We start from the raw sequence: 22618 nt of genomic DNA on the forward strand, positions 1-22618 counted from the left end.
TGATTGAATGTAAAATTTGATTTTGGCAACATAACAAACATTTCACGATGACAGTTCCAAGATACGATCCACTTGGTATGGTTGCGTTCATAGATAAAATATTTGTATTTTAAGTTTATTCCACATGAGGTGCGTTATAATTTCGATTTGTTCTTTAAGGTTCTTTGCACATGAGGGTTATTATAGTTATTCAAATTCCATCAATATTGTTTTTTTATTTTTTTATTTATGAGACTTTGATTTTGAGCAGAAACTTGATGCAGCAACATAAATTCTTATTTTAAGAAGAAAAAACATATTTGAAGGTTAATTTTAAAGAACGTTTTTACTTAACAGATGACTGATAAACGAACTCAATTGTATTTTAATGATCCAATTTTGTATTATTCCTGTATCATTAATTTAATTTTTTTTAATGAAATAAACAGCAAAAAACATAAAACATTTTTGTTTAGGCGTAGTTGTATAAAACTTCTAATTTTAAGACGAACATTTATTGATTGAAATAAACACTAAAGCAGTATTCACATGAGCGCGACCATCGAATGACGCAAATTCTTAACAAAACGATAGCAATATAGTTTCTAATTCATTTTTGATGCATACTTTTACTTTTCAATACCAAAAATTGTAGTTGATACAAACTGTCAAACTTTATTCGAGCGTAATTAACCTAAAAAACATTCTTGTTTTGGTTTTGGTGGTAAATAGATATTTTTCCAGCAGTATTATTAAGGAAAAATATTCTCCTTCAATTTTCCGATTTCCATTAAATGGATACACATGAAATCTTTTTCTTGTTTTGTTTATTAACAAGGACACCAATAACTTTTTTTTTTTTTAAAATATAGCTTCGTCGGCATTTTCTCAATCTTTTGTTTTCAAAACATAACACAATAATGATAAACACAAAGAAAAAAACAATTGTCAAAGTCAAACTTCATTCGCGACGAATTAAAAACTATCATGTGAAAGAAATGTCAAAATCGACAAATATTCGTTGGTCGTGCTCATGTGAATAGTGCTTAAAGAGTCCGACAAATAACTTTTTTTTTGAAAATGCTATGAAAACATCGAGTGTAGCTTCGGCTGTCAAAACCAAATGTTGGCAATATCCTTCCTCCTCTTCAATTTTTGTGAACATAAATTAGTTCAACATGGCCCGAAGATAATAGCCATTGACTGTAACAGCCTCTGCTTCCCCATTGTCGAAGAAAAATATGACTCTGGACCAAAATCCGCACCAAAAAGTGACTCGTTTTAGGTGTATCGGCTAATCAATGTATGCGAGCAGGTTTTCTGTGTCCCAAATGCGACAATTTTGCTTGTTTACATACCCGGTAGGATTAAAATGAGCTTCATCTAAAGAGATGATTTTTTTTGGCAAAATCGGCATCTTCTCTAAGCGTTGTCTCCAGCGTCGTTCATACCAATTGTGAAATGCGAATTTGTCTTTGTCTTTACTTTCCAAATTGTCACTTACGGCTGTCATTGCTATTCATCACTGATACCAATTTTTTGACAGATCGTTTATATCGATTATTAAACATTTCTTTCATGGAAACAAAATTTCGTTATTAGAGAGGGTTTGAGATAGGGGTTAATTTTAAATAAATCTCGTAAATGTTTGAATGGATATTTTTCCTTTTGTCTAGAAATGCCAACTATATTCTGCCGATAGAGACAAATGGACCACAGCCGGTCCTAAATCGCTTATGTGTGGGAAAACTGAGATGGCTTGGTTTGGATATAGCCTAATAGGCTTTTAAAACTAAGCCCAAAACCGGGTGTTAGGCAAAAAGTTTATTTTTTTATTTGTGAAAAAAATTTGTGAGTAAAAAGTATTGTTCTTCTCAAATTATTTGTGAAAATAAAATGAATTCTAATCTAACCAATTTAAATTGATTTTAACGTAACACTAGCTCGTCTCGAAGAAAAGTTTCAACTGAAGTTCTGAGGACGGGTGGAATAGGCTCACGAACGACATGAACCAACAAGAACTACAAGTTCGCTAGGCTGTAGCTATTCTCTTTGTTTACTCAACCGGTCCGAAGAATTCACTAAGATGAAGCTAATTGTCTAGAAAATATATAATAGAATCAACAACAAACAAAACTGTTACAATAAAAATTCATTTTATTTAAAAAAAAAACTTTCTTCTTCTTTCCAAACAAATTCAATCCAAAATACTAAGCTTGACTATTGCTTCTGCTGGCCAAATGTCCTTTCAGAATCGAAATATATTGTGGCCGTCCGAGCAAATTATGGCGGGGTTGAGAAGATTTTGAACGATTTCGTGTTGGTCCTTATGGCTGCAGCAGAAAAGGTCAATTCCTAGTTTCCAGATTCGTACCAAAATCACACTCATCCAAAGCGATTACTGAAGCTGTTATGATGGGCTTCAATTTCTCTATGACAATCTCTTTGGTTTCTTCCTTTGAGGACTCGTCTGGCTTGTCCAAAGGACTGAAGATCTTTTTGATGTTGGCATCGCTCTCCATCAAGAGGCGATAGCACACTGTTGTGGTTAAATTTACTGGAACAACGATTCCCACATTGTGGAATTTTTTGGCTCAAATTTTCCTATCCGGCTGCGACATAGCCCCCACCAGAGATTTTCTTTCTTTTCTGGTTCCTCGCTAAACAAAGAGCGTTTAAAACTCTGAAGGATCATAAAAAGAACAGCCAGTGACGCAAATAGTCACCGGCGCTTTTATTCTCGACGTTTTTTTTTGTGGCCACGCAGCTCCCCCAAAGTTTCCTTTTTCATATTCTGTTAATAAAAAACAAAAAGAAATAATTCTTATTTTGTAATTGTAATTTATTTCACAATGAAATAGTTGTTTTGACCCCAGCCATCAGCTGTTTTGTTTATATCAATTTAAGCGCTGAACGTTTCGAAAGGTTTGTTTGTTTAATTCAACTTTGAATTGCTACTAGTTTTCGAGAGGTTTTATATAAAACTTGTGGTTTACGAAAACTTGTGGTTTACCAAAAATGTATGGAAAAACTTGATTTACATCAGTTTTAGGCGAAAACCGTGTTTTGGACTTAGTGTGAAAAGCCTATAACTATCTCAGTCTTTTCATGCAATAACTCAAAACATAGCCTCAAAACAAACAAATGTGTTTTTCGAATTTTAAAAAGTTATATGTATCCCTAAACCTGACGTCAAAGACTAATTTTAGTGTTGGATTGGAACCAAGCCCATTTAAACCGATTTTAAAAGTACGATTGCCAGAAGCTAAATCTTGTCCACCAGAGTAATTTTTTTGACATTTACTATTTCACGTTTTTTTGTTACGTGATATTTTTGATTTCGAGAGATTTTTAGAAATTTACTTTTTTGTGTGTTTCGAATAAAAGTTACTTTAGCGAAATGCACACATCCCTTAAACCCTCATTCTCCCTTTCCTGGTGTTCGGGTTGTTCCCTCGGTCCCTAGCTAGATGTCTCCAGTTTCACGCTCTAAATTGGATGAGGTCACTTTCCACTTGTGCGCGCAACTTGAACTGCGGTCTTCCTCTACTGCGCTGTCCTCTGGGTGTGGATTCGAAGACTTTCCGGGCCGGAGCATTGGTCTACGTGACCCAGCCATCTAAGTCGTTGGACTTCGACCCTTCTAGCTAAGTCTACGTCGATGTACACCCCGTACAGCTCGTCGTTCCATCTTCTCCTCCACTCTCCTTCGATGCATACGGGACCATAGATAACACGAAGAACTTTTCTCTCGAAGCGACTCAAGGTGCTTTCACCCGTTTTTTTTCTGCATAGCAGGACGGGGATGATAAGGGTCTTATATAGCAACACTTTGGTCCCTCGAGAGAGAGGACTTTACCACTCAATTGCTTTCTTAGTCCAAAGAAACAGCGGTTAGCAAGAGTTATTCTGCGTTTGATCTCAGCGCTGGTGTTGTTATCTGCGTTTACAGCGGAGCCTAGGTAGACGAAGTCCTTTACTACCTCAAAGTTACGTCTGTCGATGGTGACGTTTTGCCCAAGACGTTGGTGTTGTATGTCCTTTCTTGACGACAGCATGTACTTTGTTTTGCCCTCATTACCCGATAAACCCATTTTTGCCACCTCTGCCTCAATACTCACGAAAGCCCCATTGACATCACGCTGAGTTCTTCCGATTATGTCAATCTCATCAGCATATCCCAATAATTGGAGAGACTTTTGAAAGATAGTGCCACTAGTGTTGACGTGTGAGCTCTGCACTATTCTTTCAAGTACGATGTTAAAAAAATCACATGACAGCGCATCACCTTGCCTAAAACCTTTTTTGACATCGAAAGGTGTTGTTTACAACCTTTATGGAGTAGCGTGAATTCTCCATGGTCATCCTGCGCAAACGGACGAGTTTGGCAAGGATGCCAAAACTAGACATGGCTCTATACAGCTCGTCCCAGTAGATGCTGTCATATGCGGCCTTGAAATCTATGAAAAGATGGTGGGTGTCCATTTGGTGTTCTTGGGTTTTTTTTTCAGGATCTGCCGTAATGTGAATATTTGATCGACTGCAGACTTTTCTGGTCTTAAACCACACTAATAAGGGCCCATTAGGTTGTTGACGATTTTATAGACTGATTTATCTATAAATGGTGCAGTTTAGAGGGTCTCCTTTTTTCAGGATCGGGCAAACAATACTGAGGTTCCATACAGATAAGTTGGTGCATGCTCCTAACCAACTTATCTCCAGCTACTTTACAGAGCTCGGCTTTCAAGCCATCCGCTCCAGCGGCTTTATTTGACTTCAGCTTAGATATGAAAATCTTTACTTCGTCTTAGTCGGGAGGACGTGATTGTTGGCTTTCGTCGTATATGTTGAATGACAGCGAAATTCGGTTCGTCGTCGCAGTTATACAGTCTGCAGAAGTGGTCTTTCCATATCTTCAGAATCGACTGTGGAACCGCATGCTACGATGTTTCCAATTTCGTCTTTGAAGCCTTCGGTTCTAGGTACCTGTGAATTTCGTTTCAAATGTTCATGAAACTAATAGTTGCGAAGCACCAAAAAACCAAAGAAAAACTGTCAAATATTAGCTCAAGAATTTATGTGCTACGTGTCAAACTTTGACAGATATAGGGAATATGTCCAGAGAGAATAAAAATGATATTTCTGAACTGAATTCGTGTGATAAATGTTTGTGGTCTGAGTAAAAAAGTGAATAAAATAAAAGGCTACCAATTATATGTTAAATTGATGCTAGTTTTTGTTTAAATTTTATTTATTCCAGCATATTTAAAATTTTATTTATTATATACAAATTATGCATTTCTTTTTGTTTTTATTATATAAGTACTCTTGGTTTTAATGGTATAATGTTCAGTTTACGAATGGATTATTTATTTGTACATTTCGTGATATTATGTGACATATGTAATTAAAAATAGTACCTAGCCTTAATAATGTTGTATAATTTTTATTTTTATTTAATTTATTTATTTAATAATAAAATTTCTTTTTTTTAAATTACTGTTAAAATAATTAAATTCTAAAACAATGAACATTTTATGCTCTTATTAATTTAAACAAAAATGAAATGGTATAGATATAATAATAATAAATACTTTTATACAAACTTAATTTTAATTTTAATGAAGTTTATATATAAATTAAACAATTTATCCATAGAATTCTCTAAGAAAAATAAGCGCCCGTCAAGTCGGCATTATCTACCACACACTACATTTTTCAATTGGGTTCATGGGCGATCCAAGCGGACATCTGTACGCACTAGCAAAGTCCACCGAATTCGAGAGGGGTCCGAGAACTCTTATGAAACCAGGCGAATGGACCGATGAACGAATTTTAGTTAGGGCGTCTTCTGGACGCATTGATCCACACCAGATTTGTGCGTAATTCAGGAAAAACAATTGATCATGGGATAGATTAAGACCCGGCAGATCAGACTCTGCTCCATGGCGTTTTACCCACTTCCGGTATGCCTAAAAGAAGAAAAGAAACATCACACAAAAACTTTATTACAAAACCCACTCAGACGACGCACGATGGAAGGAACTTAAATCTTACCCTAAATGCCTGTTTAAGTCCACCATTGTCGGCAATGTTCTCGCCTTGTGTCATCCGACCATTCATGTACATATCGACTTCATCGATTTTATACTTGGAATATTGGTCAATGATGCATTGTGCTCTCTCACGGAATGCCTCGATGGTGGCATTATTCCACCACTGCATCATGTTACCGTCTTTGTCAAACTGTCGACCTGTTGGGAGGAAGTGAGGGTAGATTTAAAAAAGAGGAAATAATGTTAAGGTGCATAATGAAGGTATTTTCAATGGTTGTTGAACTTTTCTTATACCTTTGTCATCGAATCCATGTGTGATCTCATGACCAATAACAACTCCAATGCCACCATAGTTTAGTGACTTTGGAAAGTTCTGACTGTAAAAAAGTGGCTGCAGAATTCCGGCTGGGAAAACTATATTTTAAAATAAAAGCAAAGATGTAATGCATATAAGAGTTTAGTTGTCTTTTAATTAAGTAACAATGTCTTTACCGATGTCATTTTTATTGGGATTGTAAAAGGCGTTTACCACAGCAGGTTCTGTTGCCCACTTGTCTTTGTCGACTGGCTTACGGAGAAGTTGTAAATTTCGATCAGAATCCCATTTGAGAATGTGCAACACGTTGTCCATGAAGTTATCCGGAATTATTGTAAGCTGTGGAATATATAAAAGTGTCAAAAAGGTGAATATTGTACTAAGATTAAGACCCAACGAAAGTGGTACATGGACCCAAATGAAGCAAGCTCAATATCACTTCTTAAAACCAAAATATTACAATCCATTAAGCTCAACAAATGAAGCCAATAATATAACAAATTGATAGTATGAATTACAGAATCCGAACGCGGAGGGAGTCAAGTGTAAATTTTGACATTTCTATCACATCCAAATGTCAAAAGCTCGATCCATGTACATTCGCAACTCATACGTTGGACTCTGTAACCGGCATTAATAAATTAATTACATTCATTATCAAACTGCACTATAAGTGACCTCTGCATTTAACATTTAAGTACTATTCACATGAGCACGACCAACGAATGAACGAATATTCGTCGATTTTGACGTTTCTTTCACATGGGAGTTTTTAATTCGTCGCGAATGAAGCCACAGCCGAACATCATTCACCACCGAAACCAAAACAAGAATGATTTTTTAGATTATTTTATTCGTTGCGAGTGTGGATAATGTGGAACGCGAATAAAGTTTGACAGTTCGTATCAACTATAATTTTTTTCGTGACGAATAAATTTGTTTTCTTAAATTTATTAATATATTATAATGAAAAGTAAAAGTATGTATCATAAATCAAATGGAAACTATATTGCTATCGTTTTGTTAAGAATATGTGTGGAAATATGTCTTCAAACGTATATAAACTCACATTTTGTAATTCATTCGTCGTTCGTTGGTCGCGCTCATGTGAATACTCCTTAATGGAAGCCATTTTTAGTTCAGTTATGAAATGAGTTACGATAGCTTTGGGTCATTGTTTCTTAAAGTGAAATATTAGAATTATAACGGGAGAACCTAAAAGTTGCAAACATTCTCGTGACATTTTTAACATAGGACTAATTTTGACGTTTCATAACTTTTTCTCCATCGCACTCATTTAATACAAAACGCAACATTTCTGCCTCACTATCATATCTCTTTCGACTATGAAGTGAAAGCGATAGAAATTGATGGAAAGTCAAAATGAATCACCTAAAAACAGTACAATGTAATCACAGTTTTAAGTCTTAACGAAAAAAAGTGCAAAGAAAATTGCCAAAGTTAACGAAACTTAAGTGTTGAATTATCTGCACATGTCCATTTTGCTGTTTTTTTTATTTCTAAACAAAATCAAATTTCAACTTACATTTTCATATTCCTTTTCCAATTCATTGCCATCTGTCAAAATTTCCGGATAGCCTATTCGTTCATTCATAGTGTCAGCTTTTTCCTTAGCCACTGCTCTCGTTTCATCGTCCATCCAAATATTTTCAGCTAGAAGTTCGTTAAAAGCCTCCCGAATGGTACGAATCATTTCCAGAGCAGTCTCTTTGCTATCCTGATTAAAGTTATCCCTTATAAACAATGCTCCCACAGCCATACCCATTTTCTTGTTCGTCCATTCTACACACTGCGACCAGCGAACTCGCTCCGATTGAATACCCAGCAATATTTTACGAAACTCTACTCTTTCTCGTTGATATTCATCAATCATGTGTGTCATTATTGACATTACCAGCCGCCATATTACATAATTATGCACAACTCGCCTGTCAGCTTTCGCTAGAATTTTACCCATATCAACTAAATATGGCATTGCGTAGCTTACGATTTCTTCATTTTCCCTAAGTTTCAAATCTTTTCCAACTGTTGTTTGCAAATAATCTGTCCAATTTAATTGCGGTATTTGCCTTTGGAGTTCTTTCAGAGTGATTTTCTTATAGATGGCGCTAGTGTCATGACGATCGGCTTCTGGTAAAGTAGCATTAGCTAGAAGAACTTCAAAGTCTAGGACATCTTCCAATTCTTTACTTGCAGTTTCTGGATTAGCACCAAGTAATATCGCTGTTTTGGTCATGTATTTGTGGTAGGCTTTCAAATCATGCTCGCTACTCGATTTAAGATAGTAGTCTCGCGAAGGAAGGGCTAATGTTAATTGGTCAATTTGTAGGATATGTACTGATGAATTTTTGTCGTCCGCTCCAACATAAAGTTCTATCAGTACAGGTTCATTGTATTCACCTCTAAGTGTACCAATTAGATATTCCATTGTGATATTTGGTGGACTCCAATTTTTCTCAATAACTGGCCATCCACCTAGAGACTTAAGGACTTCTTTAAGTTTTCCCTCACCAACTTTTCGTATTTGAGCTGAAATGGTAAACCAATTGTTTCCTTTAATAAATGCATTACGATAAATCAAGAGGAATACAAGAAAATCTTTTGTGTCAAAATACAATCTAGTAACCGACTTAATAAAAAAAATTGGCAACTCTCAAAAAGCTATCTAAAATTGAACTGTCTTATCGACTTTTGAAACTTAGATTTTTATTTTAAATGAACTCAGAGGAATTAAGAATTATATTAAAAAAACGTTTTGGGGTATTCAATTTAAGACTGGATGTTAGAAATCTAAAACTGTTAAACAAATATTTGTGAACATAGTTAATTTTGACGATAAAATTACATACTTTTTCAGCGGTTTATTTTGACGTCTTGTCATTGTATTTGGCTCTAACTTAATGGTTGAGAATAAAGGTGATTTTATAGAGATATAGAACTTTGAAATGGATGATTTTTTTTAATTGATGTGAAATTTATTTGTTCGAAAGAAAATTTACAGTCATTCAAATTTAAATAGGATCTTTGGCATATGGCTGTCATGGCTGCCTCGGACGTACTGTAATCTGAAGGACCAATTTTTGATGACTTTTTATAAAATTTGTGACCGTAAATAGACAATAACGTGGCAAATGTTGTCCTCCAAGTGGTCTAACATGTCGAACTTATTGGCATAGACTAACGACTTCACATGACTCCACAGAAAATAATCAAGCGGCATAAAATAGCACGATCTTGAAGATCAACTCACGGGTCCGTAAAGAGAAACTATGCAGTTACCAAACGTTTTCTTAAATGAATCAATTGTGACACGAGCTATGTAACATGTTGCGCAGTCTTGTCAAAACCACACCACTTGACAGCTGATGAAATGGTCGCCAGTTAAAACAATGTTGCCAACTAAAAAAACTAATTTGACAGATGATAAAACGTCAAAAGCATTTAATATATACACATAAGCTGGTTAGTAAAAGATCAAGCAGAATTTTACCACTCTTCACGCATAGCATAGCTGTATTGTGCCAACAAAAATCTGTTAACATTAAAAGAGACAAATAGCTTTTTTAAGATTTGACAGATGTTACAAATTTTGTATTCACTCGCTACATACTATATTTTTGAATCGTTGCAGCTAAACTTGCATGAAATTAAGTTTTTAAATGATTTCTTATCAAAAGTAAAAACAATAACGAAAGGCATTAATGTCAATTCTCTTATGTAACAATTTTGACATTTGTAAATGAAATTAAAAACTACAAACTTCTACCTTTCAAAATGAAAACCAATGAAAATAAACGTAAGTTTTGACCAAGGCAACTGTCAAGTGTCATAAAATTCAATCTCTCAACTTTACTTTAATAACCTCTACTATAAGTTGATCATGTAAAAACTAACAAAAACACAATTGAATACACAAAACCTTTCATGCAAGCTGCGAGTTCATCTCGGCTTGTATTTTATAATTTAAAAAAATATTAGACACTTATGGCTGAAACACAAACACTCTTCAACTTCGGCTTCAACTGCGTTACATTGGGCCTTCTTCGAGGTTGCTTTGAATGACTTCCAATATGACATTTCTAAAATGGCTGTTATTTTTTCTCAAAATAAAAAATATGAGTTCTGAAATGGACAAAATTGAACTTATCGCGGAAGTAGCTTACACAGCCTATAAAGCAGCATTCACATGAGCGCGACCAACAAACGACGAACAAACAAAACGACTTTTACTTTTCAATATCATATATTAATAAATTTAAGAAAACAAATATATTCGTCACGAAATAAATTGAAGTTGATACGAAATGTCAAACTTTATTCGCGTTCCATACTCCTAACGAATAAAATAATCGCGCGTACTTAACCTAAAACAATCATTCTTGTTTTGGTTTCGGTGGTCAAAGTCAAACTTTATTCGCGACGAATTAAAAACTCTCATGTAAAAGAAATGTCAAAAACGACCAATATTCGTTCATTCGTTGGTCGTGCTCCAATGGGAATCCCCCCAAAAGCAAATGTTTTTTAATTGTTGACTTTTTTACAGCTGTTGAGCTGTCAGACAATGCAATTGTTCAGCAAATTTGAACTAGAGCTTCCGTTTGGAGTAACATTACGTAACATTACATTATTTCCTAACGATTGTCAAATGAAACGTGAGGTCGAAACTTCATTTTGATAGCTTGCATTGAATTCCTATGGCTGAACTCGTAAACGTCAGGCAAAGCCGAAGCTGAAGCGTGTTTGTGTTTCTGCCATTATTCCTTTTTCAATTTGACAAAGAACCCTATAACACAAAAGTTTAGCTTTTAGTTAATGGAAAAATCATGATTAGCTGTTTTGACATTTTGACATTAATTGAATCGACTTGAATAACTTTCCAGTCAACTTTCCAATTAAATTGTCATAATCGAAAAGTGAAATTTTTGACAGCTGACAGCTTGACAATCCGATACTCGAAACTTGTTTTATACTTATTGTAAGTCCCTATTGCCGTATGAACCTGCCCAGTTCCTTAAATTTGTTATAGAAAATGATTTTCACACAAAAACCATACAAATTGTCAACAAATGTAAAGTCTAAATGTAACTTTGACATTTTAAACTTACGTATATCCATGCAGGTCTTATAAAACAATTTAGCTTTTATTGTTGCATTATTATCTTGTTCATTTATCGCCTCCTCCAGGACACCTTTTAGTATAACTTGTTGCTGATCTGCTAATACCTGAAAGGAAAACCAATTATTATTTTACAAAAAAGAAAAAATTCAAAGAAATTGAATCTTCTTCCACCATTCAATACCATTTAAAAGTTTTCCTCAAACTAAAAAAAAAAAATATAAAAATCAAATCAAAATCGAATATCATACCTCAAAAGTACTTATTGAACTTCGGTCCTCTGGTATCACATGCTTTTTATTCCATGTCCCACAGGCGTATTGAAAGAAATTCTCACATGGATCTGCTGTCCGGTCCATGGCATTTAGCAATGAGGACGCTGCAGAGCAAAGTAACATAGAAAAGAAGAAAACAAAATTTAAATAAATTCCATTTACTGACAATTGAACAAAGGGAAGTTGATTTATTTCCGATAACATAGATTACAGGAAGCTAAAGTCAGCCATAGTCACCTTCAGACGGAGTTATCTTTCTCGCTGCATATTGCAATTTAGATATATACGTTACGTATTCATCCACTTTTGCCCCTAAGATAACCCGAGCACGACAAATAAAAGTAAGAAACTTCGAGCATTGTAGGAACTCTCACTCTTCTCTTCTTCACAAAATCTTTTCAAAAGGAAATAAATGTCTTTCAACTTTGGTTCCTCATCATCAACCCTCTTACCCTGATGTCTTCTGTGTCCTGTGTCGTCCTCGTTGTCGTAGTTGTCCTATGCCCTGCCTGCCTATCCCACCACCGACCGAACGCCGATGCCCGATGTCGCCTTGAGCCCATTGACTGATATATAATGGATTGTGGTAGTAAAAAATGGACATATATCTTTTCTATAGTTTAGCTTGAAAGTCTCGCTGACTTCTCTAGAAATCTGAGCAAGGGCACAAAAGGGGTGCTGAATTGAGTAAAAGTGAGAAAGTTTTCCCATGCACTTTGTAAAGCCATTCATTCTGCTGATAGATATTAACTTTTCAATTTCCCTCCACATTTAATGCATACAGGGTGGGTCAAAAGTTTCTTCTTAATTTGACAAAAATCATAACTCTTCTGTTTCTAATTTTTCATCGTTTTTAGGGTTTTTACAAACCAAACAATTGGCAAGAAAAGCGTAGGGCAGTATGAGCAGAAAGGAAATAGGAACACTTTCTTCTCAGAAGTGAAAAGAGAGAGCATGAAAAACGTGTGGTCGAAGATGTTGAGAGGATCAGAAGCAGCAGTAAAGGTTGAAAGTTCTATGAGCAGGTGAAACGCAATTTACAAGTTCATAAACCTCGAACCGAAGGCTGCAAAGACGAAAGTGGAAACATCATAGTAGAACCGCAGTCAATGCTGAGGATATGAAGGGACGATTATATAACCGCGAAGATCAACCGAATTCCACTGTCAGGAGAAATGATGCATTCAATAAAGATGTTAAAATCAACAATCCTGTCTTCTCACTAATTAGACGATGTATATGATTACCACTTGTAAGCTCAAGTCTAGAAAAACCGCTGGGCTTAAATGCTGAGGTTTTCAGAGAAGCTGAAAAAATTTACTTATCATAAAAATATGATCGGAAGACACAATGCCCGATGAATGAAAATTCACTATTGTTATCCTGGTAATGAAAACGTCAACAACTTGATGGGTTCTTATCAGTTGTGCCTTAGACCAGAGAAGTCCACAGTCCATCAAATATTATGGTTACGACAGAACTTTGGAAAAATCCCAAAAACATAAAAAACTACCCACGTTATCATCGTTTTCAAGTCCGCATATGACAGCATCTATACAGGGTCGAACTGTATATAACCATGTCTAGTTTTGGCATCCCTACCAAACTCGTCGGTTTTTGCACGATGACCATGAAGAATTCGTGCTATTCCATAAAGGTTGCGATTTCTTTAATATTCTTAAAAGAACAGTGGAAAGCTATCACTATCTTTCAAAAGTCTGTCCAATTATTTGCATATGCTGATTACATTGACATAATCAAAAGAACTCGGCGTGATGTCAATTGGACTTTTGTTAATGGTTTTAAAAGCAAAACAAAATGCAGTCATCAAGAAAGGACCTACAACACCGACGTCTCTGTCAAAACATCAGACGAAACTTTAAAGACTTTGCGTCAAGACAAGGTGTAATGGTCATTTTCTGATGAGCCCAACCATTACATGTACATCGGGGCGAAAGCATATATAAACACCATGCTGATTTATTTTTATATTCATTTTCATGATTTTAAATCATATTTTCATTAAACTTTTAAGTAGTTAAGGACTTTGTCCATCAGGGGTTTACTATGAATGCGGAAAAACACCAGCGCTAAGAGCAATCGAAGAATAACTCTTGCTAACCGCTGTTTCATTGGGCTAAGAAAGCAATTAAGTAGTAAAACCCTATCTCGAGCAAACAAAGTATTGCTGTATAAGACCCTCATTATCTCCGCCCTGCTATACGGTGAAGAAATATTGACTATGACAAAAGCGGATAACAGTACTTGGATAGTTTCAGGTGAAAACTTTTTCCCGTGATCTATGGCCCCGTATGCATAGGTGAGTGAAGGAGAAGATAAAACGGCAATTTGTACGGGCCCAAACTGAAGAGAATATTGAATGTGGAAGGCGCTCTGTCAACTCGGCGTACCTGTTGTACGTTAGAATGACAAAAACTATCCCGCAGTTCAAGTAGAACGCTCTAGAAAAAGCCAATTTCCATACTTAGCTCAAAGCAGTCTAGATTCGAGTCATGTGCTAGATTCAAGTCATGGAGGTTGTGTGCAGCTATCAATTTTATCTTTATTAACTTCCCATAGGAAGTTATTGCAATGGGTCCGATTTGTCAAATTGAAAATTTGGACATTTCTCGACGTTTCAAGGTCCCTAGAGTAGAAATAAAAGATTTTTAGAAAGATGTCTGTGCGTGTGTGTGTATTTACTTTCATACGTCCGTGCGTCCGTCCGTTCGCTACGCTTTTTTCGTCGTCCATAGCTCAAGAACCAGAAGAGATATCGATTTCAAATACATTTTTTTATACCGATAATAAAGCAGAAAGATGCAGAAATATCTTACGAACCAAAAACGAGAATTAAATTAAATTTTATATAATATATTGTAACTTGATACAAAAAAAGTATATTTTTTGAATAAAATCCATTTAACGGTTTTTTTTATAAATCACAAAAACTGAAAAAAAATTTGTCACCTAAATAATTTTATATGATTTCATGTTCATTTTGTTCAACGAAGAATAATGTTTTTGACATCTGATAAAATAAATATAAGTTTTTTTTATAAAAAATAAAAATCTAAAAAAAAAATTACTCAAAGTTGGTAAAAAATGGATACCGATACAAATATCTTTTCAAAAACTTGAAATTTGGCTTCAAACTTATTTTATCTTATAAGAAATATTGTTTTGAACATTCTGAAAAATGTTGAGAAAAATCGAATTGACAGTTTTTTTACAACAAATAAAAACCTAAAATATCTTTTCAAAAATCTGAGATAAAATCTCTAAAAAAAAATAAATACTAAAACTTGGTAAAAATTTACTTTCGATTCAAATAGCATTTCAAAAATTAAAAACAACTGGCTTCAAACTTATTTTATTTCACAGAAAATATTGTTTTCGATATTGAGTAATTTTTATATAAAAGTCTAACAGTCCGTTTTTTCATAAAAAATAATATCTACAAAAAATAGTACGCAAATTTGGTAAAAATTGATACGAGTACATATAGACAAACTTTTAAGCAAGACAAATCGACAGACGGGATGGGAAGTTATCAGTGTGGGTCGCATCCCATCCTCTTTTTTTTGTTCCATTTACAAACATTTTCTGTCAACTTTCAACTACATACAAAGATAAATCTATAAATAAAAATTAAACAGTACTTTGAGAACTAGGGCCTAGTGACTTACAACTCTGAACCATTCTTGTGTGCGAGTATTCTTGTGAGGAATGGAGGGGACCTGCAGTTTCAAGCCGATTCCGAATGATTAATTTGAGAAAGTACTTTTCATGACAAGAATTACTCTTGAAAGGCTTTTCCATTCCTCTCAAGAGGCAGTAACCGTGAAAAAAACTCAAGATGGCACGTGCAGGGTTTGAACCCAAGACCTCCAGCATGACAGTCCAACGCACTAACCATCACGCCACGGGTACTACAAAAAAAGTTAAATCTATAAAATTAATTAATTAGAAAGTCACTTTTGACACACCCTGTACGTAAAGACGATGTTAGGAAGAGGAACCTATACATATGGCATATAGGCGGAGGTAAACTAGAAGGGAAAGTTTGTTGGTTGCTTTTACTGATTATGAGGAAATGATTTAAACTTTTTTTTTTCCTACTTCCCACAGAAAAATAAAAAGAAAAGTACTGACAACCCTTTTTGTGTGTGCTCCACTATCAATTTATCCTTTGTTGACCATTAAAGGAAGTTATTTTTCTTACACTTAGTTGGATGAGTTAATAATATAATGGAAAATATTATACTTAATTTGTCTGTGCCTTTCAAAGAACGATTGGAGGTGTTAGAAAAAGGATATTTTATTGCCTTTTAGCTCATGGAACACAACATTGTAGGGATTGTACTTTAATGGTCTCAGAGATAACTTAAAAGTTTTTCTTTTATGATGAGATTAAAGTTTCTGACATGTCCATTCTTATATGTGTTTCAATTAACTTTTGGTATTTTGAAGAAGAATACATTATCCAAATCCAAGTTAAACCCTATAAATAAACTACAGAAGAACATAATGGCCAGAAATTTAAAGTTATGGCAGTGTCAAGAATGACAGCTTAAAGCTTAGGTATTTCACAAAAGCAAAGGCTAGATTAAACTTGACAGTTAATACCTAATGTTCTTTTCCATTGGAAAATTTGGATTCAATGGTTTGTATTTTGTCCTGTAGATGGAATAAGTGTTGGTATAGCTGTCAAATCTAATTTCAATTTTTTTCTTCATGTACTTCATTTCAAAAGAAAATAATGGGTTCGATTTACCAACTACTGATTCCGTGTTTAAGGCAAAATATTTCTAGAGCAGATCTGCAAATTTATTTAAAAATCAAAAATAAATCAATTTATTCCGCCGAATAGAACGCAAAAATGAAAAAAACTTAATTTTGACATATCTAAATCAAAAATAAATTCAAATATTTTAAAGTTGAAAAACTAAATTCAATTATTAGACTTCGAATTACTGAATTTCAAAAATTTTAAATTTAAAAACCGCTAGTTGCACTTTAAAAAGGCTTTTCCTTTTTTAATACCAATGGCGTGTACAGTGAGGTAAGCCACAGATTGTTGAAATTCATCATCTGACATTGACCACCAGAGGCCTCAATGGACATGGACATTGAACAATGCCATGTTAATGGGTTTTTCAATTTTACGAAGGACACCAAGAACAATGAAGACGAAACGACAATTGAGAAACGGAAGTATGATTCTCGTTTTCTTCATTCATTTTTTGTGTGTGTTTTCATTCATTGTGTAAAAATAAAGTTACTAAATCACTTCTCCCTTTGCCAAAGGCGTTTAATTTGCAGATTATCAAAAACCCTCATTTTTGTCAGGAGGACAGATAAGAACATCAGTTGTATAGTTTATCTTGTTCAGAGGGCAAAATATATCCCTCTTCCATCACTCATATTTTATGCACCCTATGTAGTTATATGGTGACACTTATACATAATGTTCTGTCAAGTGACATTAGGTAAATTATTCCGGAAGTGATGTGGCCGATCAAGCAAAGGAGGAAAATAAATGGAATCCCATAGGGAATATGGCAAGGTATACGAGTATACAATTCTCTGGACATACTCGTTCGCTCTTGTTTTGAAATGTATAGTAAATGAAAGTTTACCGGCAGTTGACAGCCATTGTTGCCACTTTTGCATTAAGTTATTCACTATTATGACATGATGAAAATGCATCATCATCATCATCGTCTATCGTTGTTGTTTTGTCTTGGTTTATGTAAATACATACAAATAAATATGTTGGTATTTGCGATGAAAATAGAATTAAATAAGATCTAATTTTGAAAACTGTCAGTTTGGTAGTTATAAAATTGTAAACATTCATATGAATGCTTTTGTCTACGTAAATGTAAATGTCAGTTGAATCGAATTTTTCATGTTTGGCTAGCCAAAACATAACGGGAAATTACCAGGAAACTATTTAAATTATATACCTATTTTGAAAATATGTATAAAAGAACATTTTGTGCAATTCCTGGACTTGGAGATAATCATACCAGGTAAATCTTACAACTGAACTTACTGTCAAAGAACACATCATACTTTGACATTTATTGTAATTGTCATAAGCATTCTGATGTGCTTAGTTGTATTAATTACATTACATAATTATTACATTACAACTATTTGTTATTATGGGGTTATCCGGTTATACAGAAAATATATATCTCTCAAAACTCCGATTTTGAAAATACAGGTATTAGACAAGCAGCACAAAGAATTTATTATAAACTTTGTATTCAGTCAAACTTGCAAGAGAATAATTGACAGCCACCAGTTTGATCAGAATGCAAAACCTTATTTTTTTGTGGGGGAAAATCAATCGGCATTACTATTTTTCAGGTAAATCGAACAGTCCTTTTATGATTTGTTTTTGACATTTTAAATGTTGCAAACCCTCGCAGTAAATATGCCGATATTAATTCTATTTACAGTTCGCGTGTTTGAAAACTGTGAGTGTAATGATTATTATAACATTATCCACTTGCAGTTTTGAAGGGATATAATGGAAATAATAAATAATAGACGCGTTATACGTATTACGTATAATTTTAAACATCTAACATAACAATACTTGGGATCTTGATTTTTATCTGGGTTTGATTTTTCAAAGGTAATATGTGAAAATGTTTAAAGAAATAAACAAAGTTGCATTTCATCTCTTTACTCTTATAACGATATTCAAATTGAATTGTTTTGAAGAGACTAATTTTGACGTTTTATCACTTATAGGGGTTTCAATGGGTCAATTCAGATTTCGTTCAAAAATTGATTTTTGTTTGTGGGACATGGAACATGATTGAAATTGATTTTTTGTTTGTAATTGTATTATTCTAACTTCGTGTACTTGTTAACGAGCGCGAAAGAGCTGTCAAATTTACAGCTTAACAATTTTTTTTAAATTGTATTACTACCGGGGTTTTCCATGGGTAAATTCTGATTTTCTTCAAAAATACATTTTTTTGTGGTGTATGGAACACGATTTAGATAGCTTTTTTTGTTATTGCATATATTAGTGTATTTTTGTGTGCGTGTTGACGAATGCGATAAAGTTATCAAATTTACAGCTAAACAATTTTTTAATATTAGTGTAAACAGGGATTAATCTGCCGACAAATTTAGATCTCGAAATTTGATCTTAATTCAATGCAAATGCAAAAATAGGGGAAATTTGTGTTTTGACAGATCTATTTGAAAAATAAACTGATTTGTTTTACGCATTGTTGACGCTATCTGACAAAACAACTGATTTGACTTATGTCAATCTCTGAAACCAGGATTTTGAATTATTGTTTTACTCCACGTTTACGCTTTTCACACCAAGTCCAAAACCGGTTTTCGCGAAATTATCGGTTTTTCCCGAAAACCTACATCGAAAAATCAAGTTTTCCCATACGTTTTTGGTAAACCAAAAGTTTTCCCAAACCACAAGTTTTATATAAAACCTCTCGAAAACTAGTAGCAATTCAAAGTTGAACTAAACAAACAAACCTTTCGAAACATTCAGCGCTCAAATAATGTAAACAAAACAGCTGATAGCTTCTTCAAAACAAATATTTTATTTATTCAATTTCCTTACAAAATAAGAATTGTTTCTTTTTGTTTTTTATTTACAGAATATGAAAGAGAAAAAAAAAAAACAAAAAAAGGAAGAAAGCTGCGTGGCAACAGAAAAAATTGCGGGAAAATTTGCCAACGTCGAGAATAAAAGCCCCGGTGACTATTTGCATCACTGGCGGATCTTTTATGATCCTCCAAAATTTCAAACGCTCTTTGTTAACCGAGGAACCGGAATTCACTAGGCTACTGGCGTGACGAACCCAATGACGGGAAAGACTTGCTCGTAGTGTGTAATGACGTTTCCAAGGGATGCGTCTTCGAACTCGTCGCCACAAATATGTTCAATGCTTTCACTAACTACCTGGAAAAAGACTTTCTGGTAACTCCGTTCAATCACAAGGATTTGGGAGATATAAGAAATGCGATAAGTTAATTTGTGGAGGAGAATAAAGGCCCAACTATAATAGGCATAAGCAAACATAAGCTTATGTCAAAAACCCAACGAAAATTCACTTAAGTTTGCGAAATTACTGCATAGCCATAATGCAATTTTGCTCACGTATCTACATGTCAAATTGAACGAAACGGAGCTAGATTCCATTATGTTCACTCGTATTGAGATTCTTTGTATTCGCACGTTTACTTATGCGCGCATATGCTAGATTATGCCTATTATAGTTTGGCCTTAAGTATGAAAGAAAATTTCTGGTGGACGCTAAGTCGCAGCGGGCTAGGAAAATTTGCGCCAAAATATTCAACAATGGGGGAACCGTTGTTTCAGTGAATAAAACCACAACGGTGGGATATCGCAACTTGATGAACAGCCTACCAACATCAAAAAGATCCTCAGTGCATTCTGCTCCAGCCATAAGGACCTACACGAAATCGTTCAAAATCTTCTCAACCCCGCCATAATGGCTGGAACACATACACGCTTCAGCTTCTGCTTCGTCTGCGTTACGTTAGGCCTGCTTCGAGGTCGCTTTGAATGACATTTCTATTATTTCATCCCTCCAAAGAGCAAATATTTTATTTGTTGACATTTTTTTGCAGCTGATGAGCTGTCAGACAAAGCAAATGTTCAGATAATTGAACTAGAGCTTCCGTTTGGAGTCACATTACGTTCTTTTCCTTACGATTGTCAAACTAAACGTGAGGTCGTAGCTCCATTGTGATAGCATGCATTGAATTCCTATGGCTGAACTCGTAAACGTCAGGCGAAGCCGAAGCTGAAGCGTGTTTGTGTTTCAGCCATAAGTTGCTCGGACGGCCCCAATATATGGCGATTCTAAAAGCACATTTAGCCAGCAGAAACAATAGTCATAAACTCAATATTTTGGATTGAATTCGTTGTGAAAATCAATTTGAATTGGTTGAATTCATTTTATTTTCACAGATAATTTGAGAAGAATACAACTTTTTACTCACAAATTTGTCATCAATGCAAAATTTGACAGGTGTTGAATAAATTTAAATGTCAAATGAAAACGTGTATGTATATATTCGGTGTGAACGATTTTCGGGTTTTCGAAAACATTTTAGCGAAACCCCGGTTTTAGGTTTAGTGTGAAAAGGCTATTAAATACAAAGTAGTAATAAAACACGTCTCTTAATTCAAACAAAATATAGAAAGGATCTAAATAATATTTACATGTAAAACAATGATGACAAGCAGATGGCGGTAACCATAAATTCAATAATTAGGTCTCCCAAACCATGAGATTTAAGGGGAAAACTTACTTCACTTTAAAGTCCTACATGACAAAACCAAACAGAAAAACTCAACTTTTGCCTCAGCCTCTAACTTTTCCTTTATTGTTTAAAGAACAATAAACATTTAATTAAAGAGCAACAAGAAACAAAAATGATAGTTAATTGAATTTCAATTTTAAACCCACCGCCCTTTTTATTTATTAAAAAATAAAGAAAAAAAAAACAAATACTCCACTCACCCTTCAAACAGAAATTTATAATGTATATAGGTACGGAAGTTACGATGTTCATATGAACATATAATGTATATTATGGTTATATTCATAATGAAAATTAAGTTTATGCAATCTAATATAGGCAACCGGAAATCATAGTCTTCCTTACCTGTTCGGACGCACTCCTCCGTCAAGCATACCACATTTTGCTGGTCTATTGAAAAGTCTGAAACGAAAGAAGAGAAAAGCAAATTAAACCTTTTAGAATAAAGGCGATATGGCACATATGTATTATGGACCTACATATGTACATGGTATGTATATATATGTATGCTAAAGAATAAAAATATATAATAGACTTTAATAGCTCTTTGAGGCCAAAGCACTTTAAATAGAGTAACTCTCTATAATATGTTCTATGATGCTATGCTATATAGCTCTACATCGTCGTCATCATCAACATCATCTTGCCTTTGCTTCTGCCTTTCTTCCTCTTTGCCTTTCTGCTGCGACCCTGCTTTGCTGCCTCCTGCCAATGCTTTTGCTTAACTATCCAACCGTGCTTTAAAGCAACAGGTGATGGAGGTGGAATATTGGGTAGGTTGATGTATTATATGAGTGTCCTCTTTTCAAGAGGATTCCTGCGCGCCTCAGTGAATTCTAGTGGAATAAGTAAGTTCCATTTGGACACAATGTTACCAGGTAGGATATTATGAGTTGGCTTACAGATCAATATGTAGGTAATGTAGTATGTGGTTAAAGTTTTAAAATAACATCAAATTTGGAAACTTCAAAAGACATAGTTCACTTTGAAATGTGCTAAACCGATTCATTTTGACATCTTATCACCATTCCATCTCTTTCCCACTTGATGGTTTGAATGAGGTAAGGAAGTGTGGCAGGCATTTTTAATTTTATTTATAAAAACAAAATACGTGTGTGAGCGAGATAAAATGATCAAATGTCAGAATGATTTTACCAAAGAGTCCAATGTAAACACCGCTAAACGTTTTGGTTTTGTTGCAATAAAGAATTTATATCTACAAACTTAATTTTGAATTAAAATCAAATCTGAATATGTTTTTTCCAGTGGAAATGTGAATGAGAAAAACCGGGTTTTTGACATATTGAAATCAATTATAAATTTTTAATTTTTCACATGGGAAGCCACAATTAGCAATTTCCGGTCGATAACTTTGTACATATAACACTTATAGTACTCTTATCAGAATACTCTCTGGGGCGGCATGCACCGATTGGCTACGGCGACATTAGCTCGTCCAGTGTTTCTACTATTTTTTCAATTCTACTTATTCAACTTTGATGCT

General features: G+C 34.4%; 1 protein-coding gene across 4 annotated transcripts in view; it reads right to left on the minus strand.

Annotated features, from left to right (window-relative positions):
* Positions 1-5190: 5190 nt before the first annotated feature.
* The window catches only part of LOC129945358 (neprilysin-1), a 69859-nt gene continuing 52431 nt past the window's right edge, over positions 5191-22618 (minus strand). For all 4 annotated transcript variants that reach the window (XM_056055048.1, XM_056055047.1, XM_056055046.1 and 1 more), the window contains 8 exons: positions 21460-21516; positions 11740-11867; positions 11478-11595; positions 7898-8901; positions 6528-6690; positions 6330-6449; positions 6037-6233; positions 5191-5951 (listed from right to left, as the gene is read on the minus strand). In XM_056055048.1, the coding sequence (XP_055911023.1) occupies positions 5679-5951; positions 6037-6233; positions 6330-6449; positions 6528-6690; positions 7898-8901; positions 11478-11595; positions 11740-11867; positions 21460-21516 (2060 nt within the window). In that variant the 3' untranslated portion in view covers positions 5191-5678. The remainder of the gene's footprint in view (positions 5952-6036; positions 6234-6329; positions 6450-6527; positions 6691-7897; positions 8902-11477; positions 11596-11739; positions 11868-21459; positions 21517-22618) is intronic.

The sequence above is a fragment of the Eupeodes corollae genome, chromosome 2 (assembly GCF_945859685.1).
Source record: "Eupeodes corollae chromosome 2, idEupCoro1.1, whole genome shotgun sequence".
NCBI lineage: Eukaryota > Metazoa > Arthropoda > Insecta > Diptera > Syrphidae > Eupeodes > Eupeodes corollae.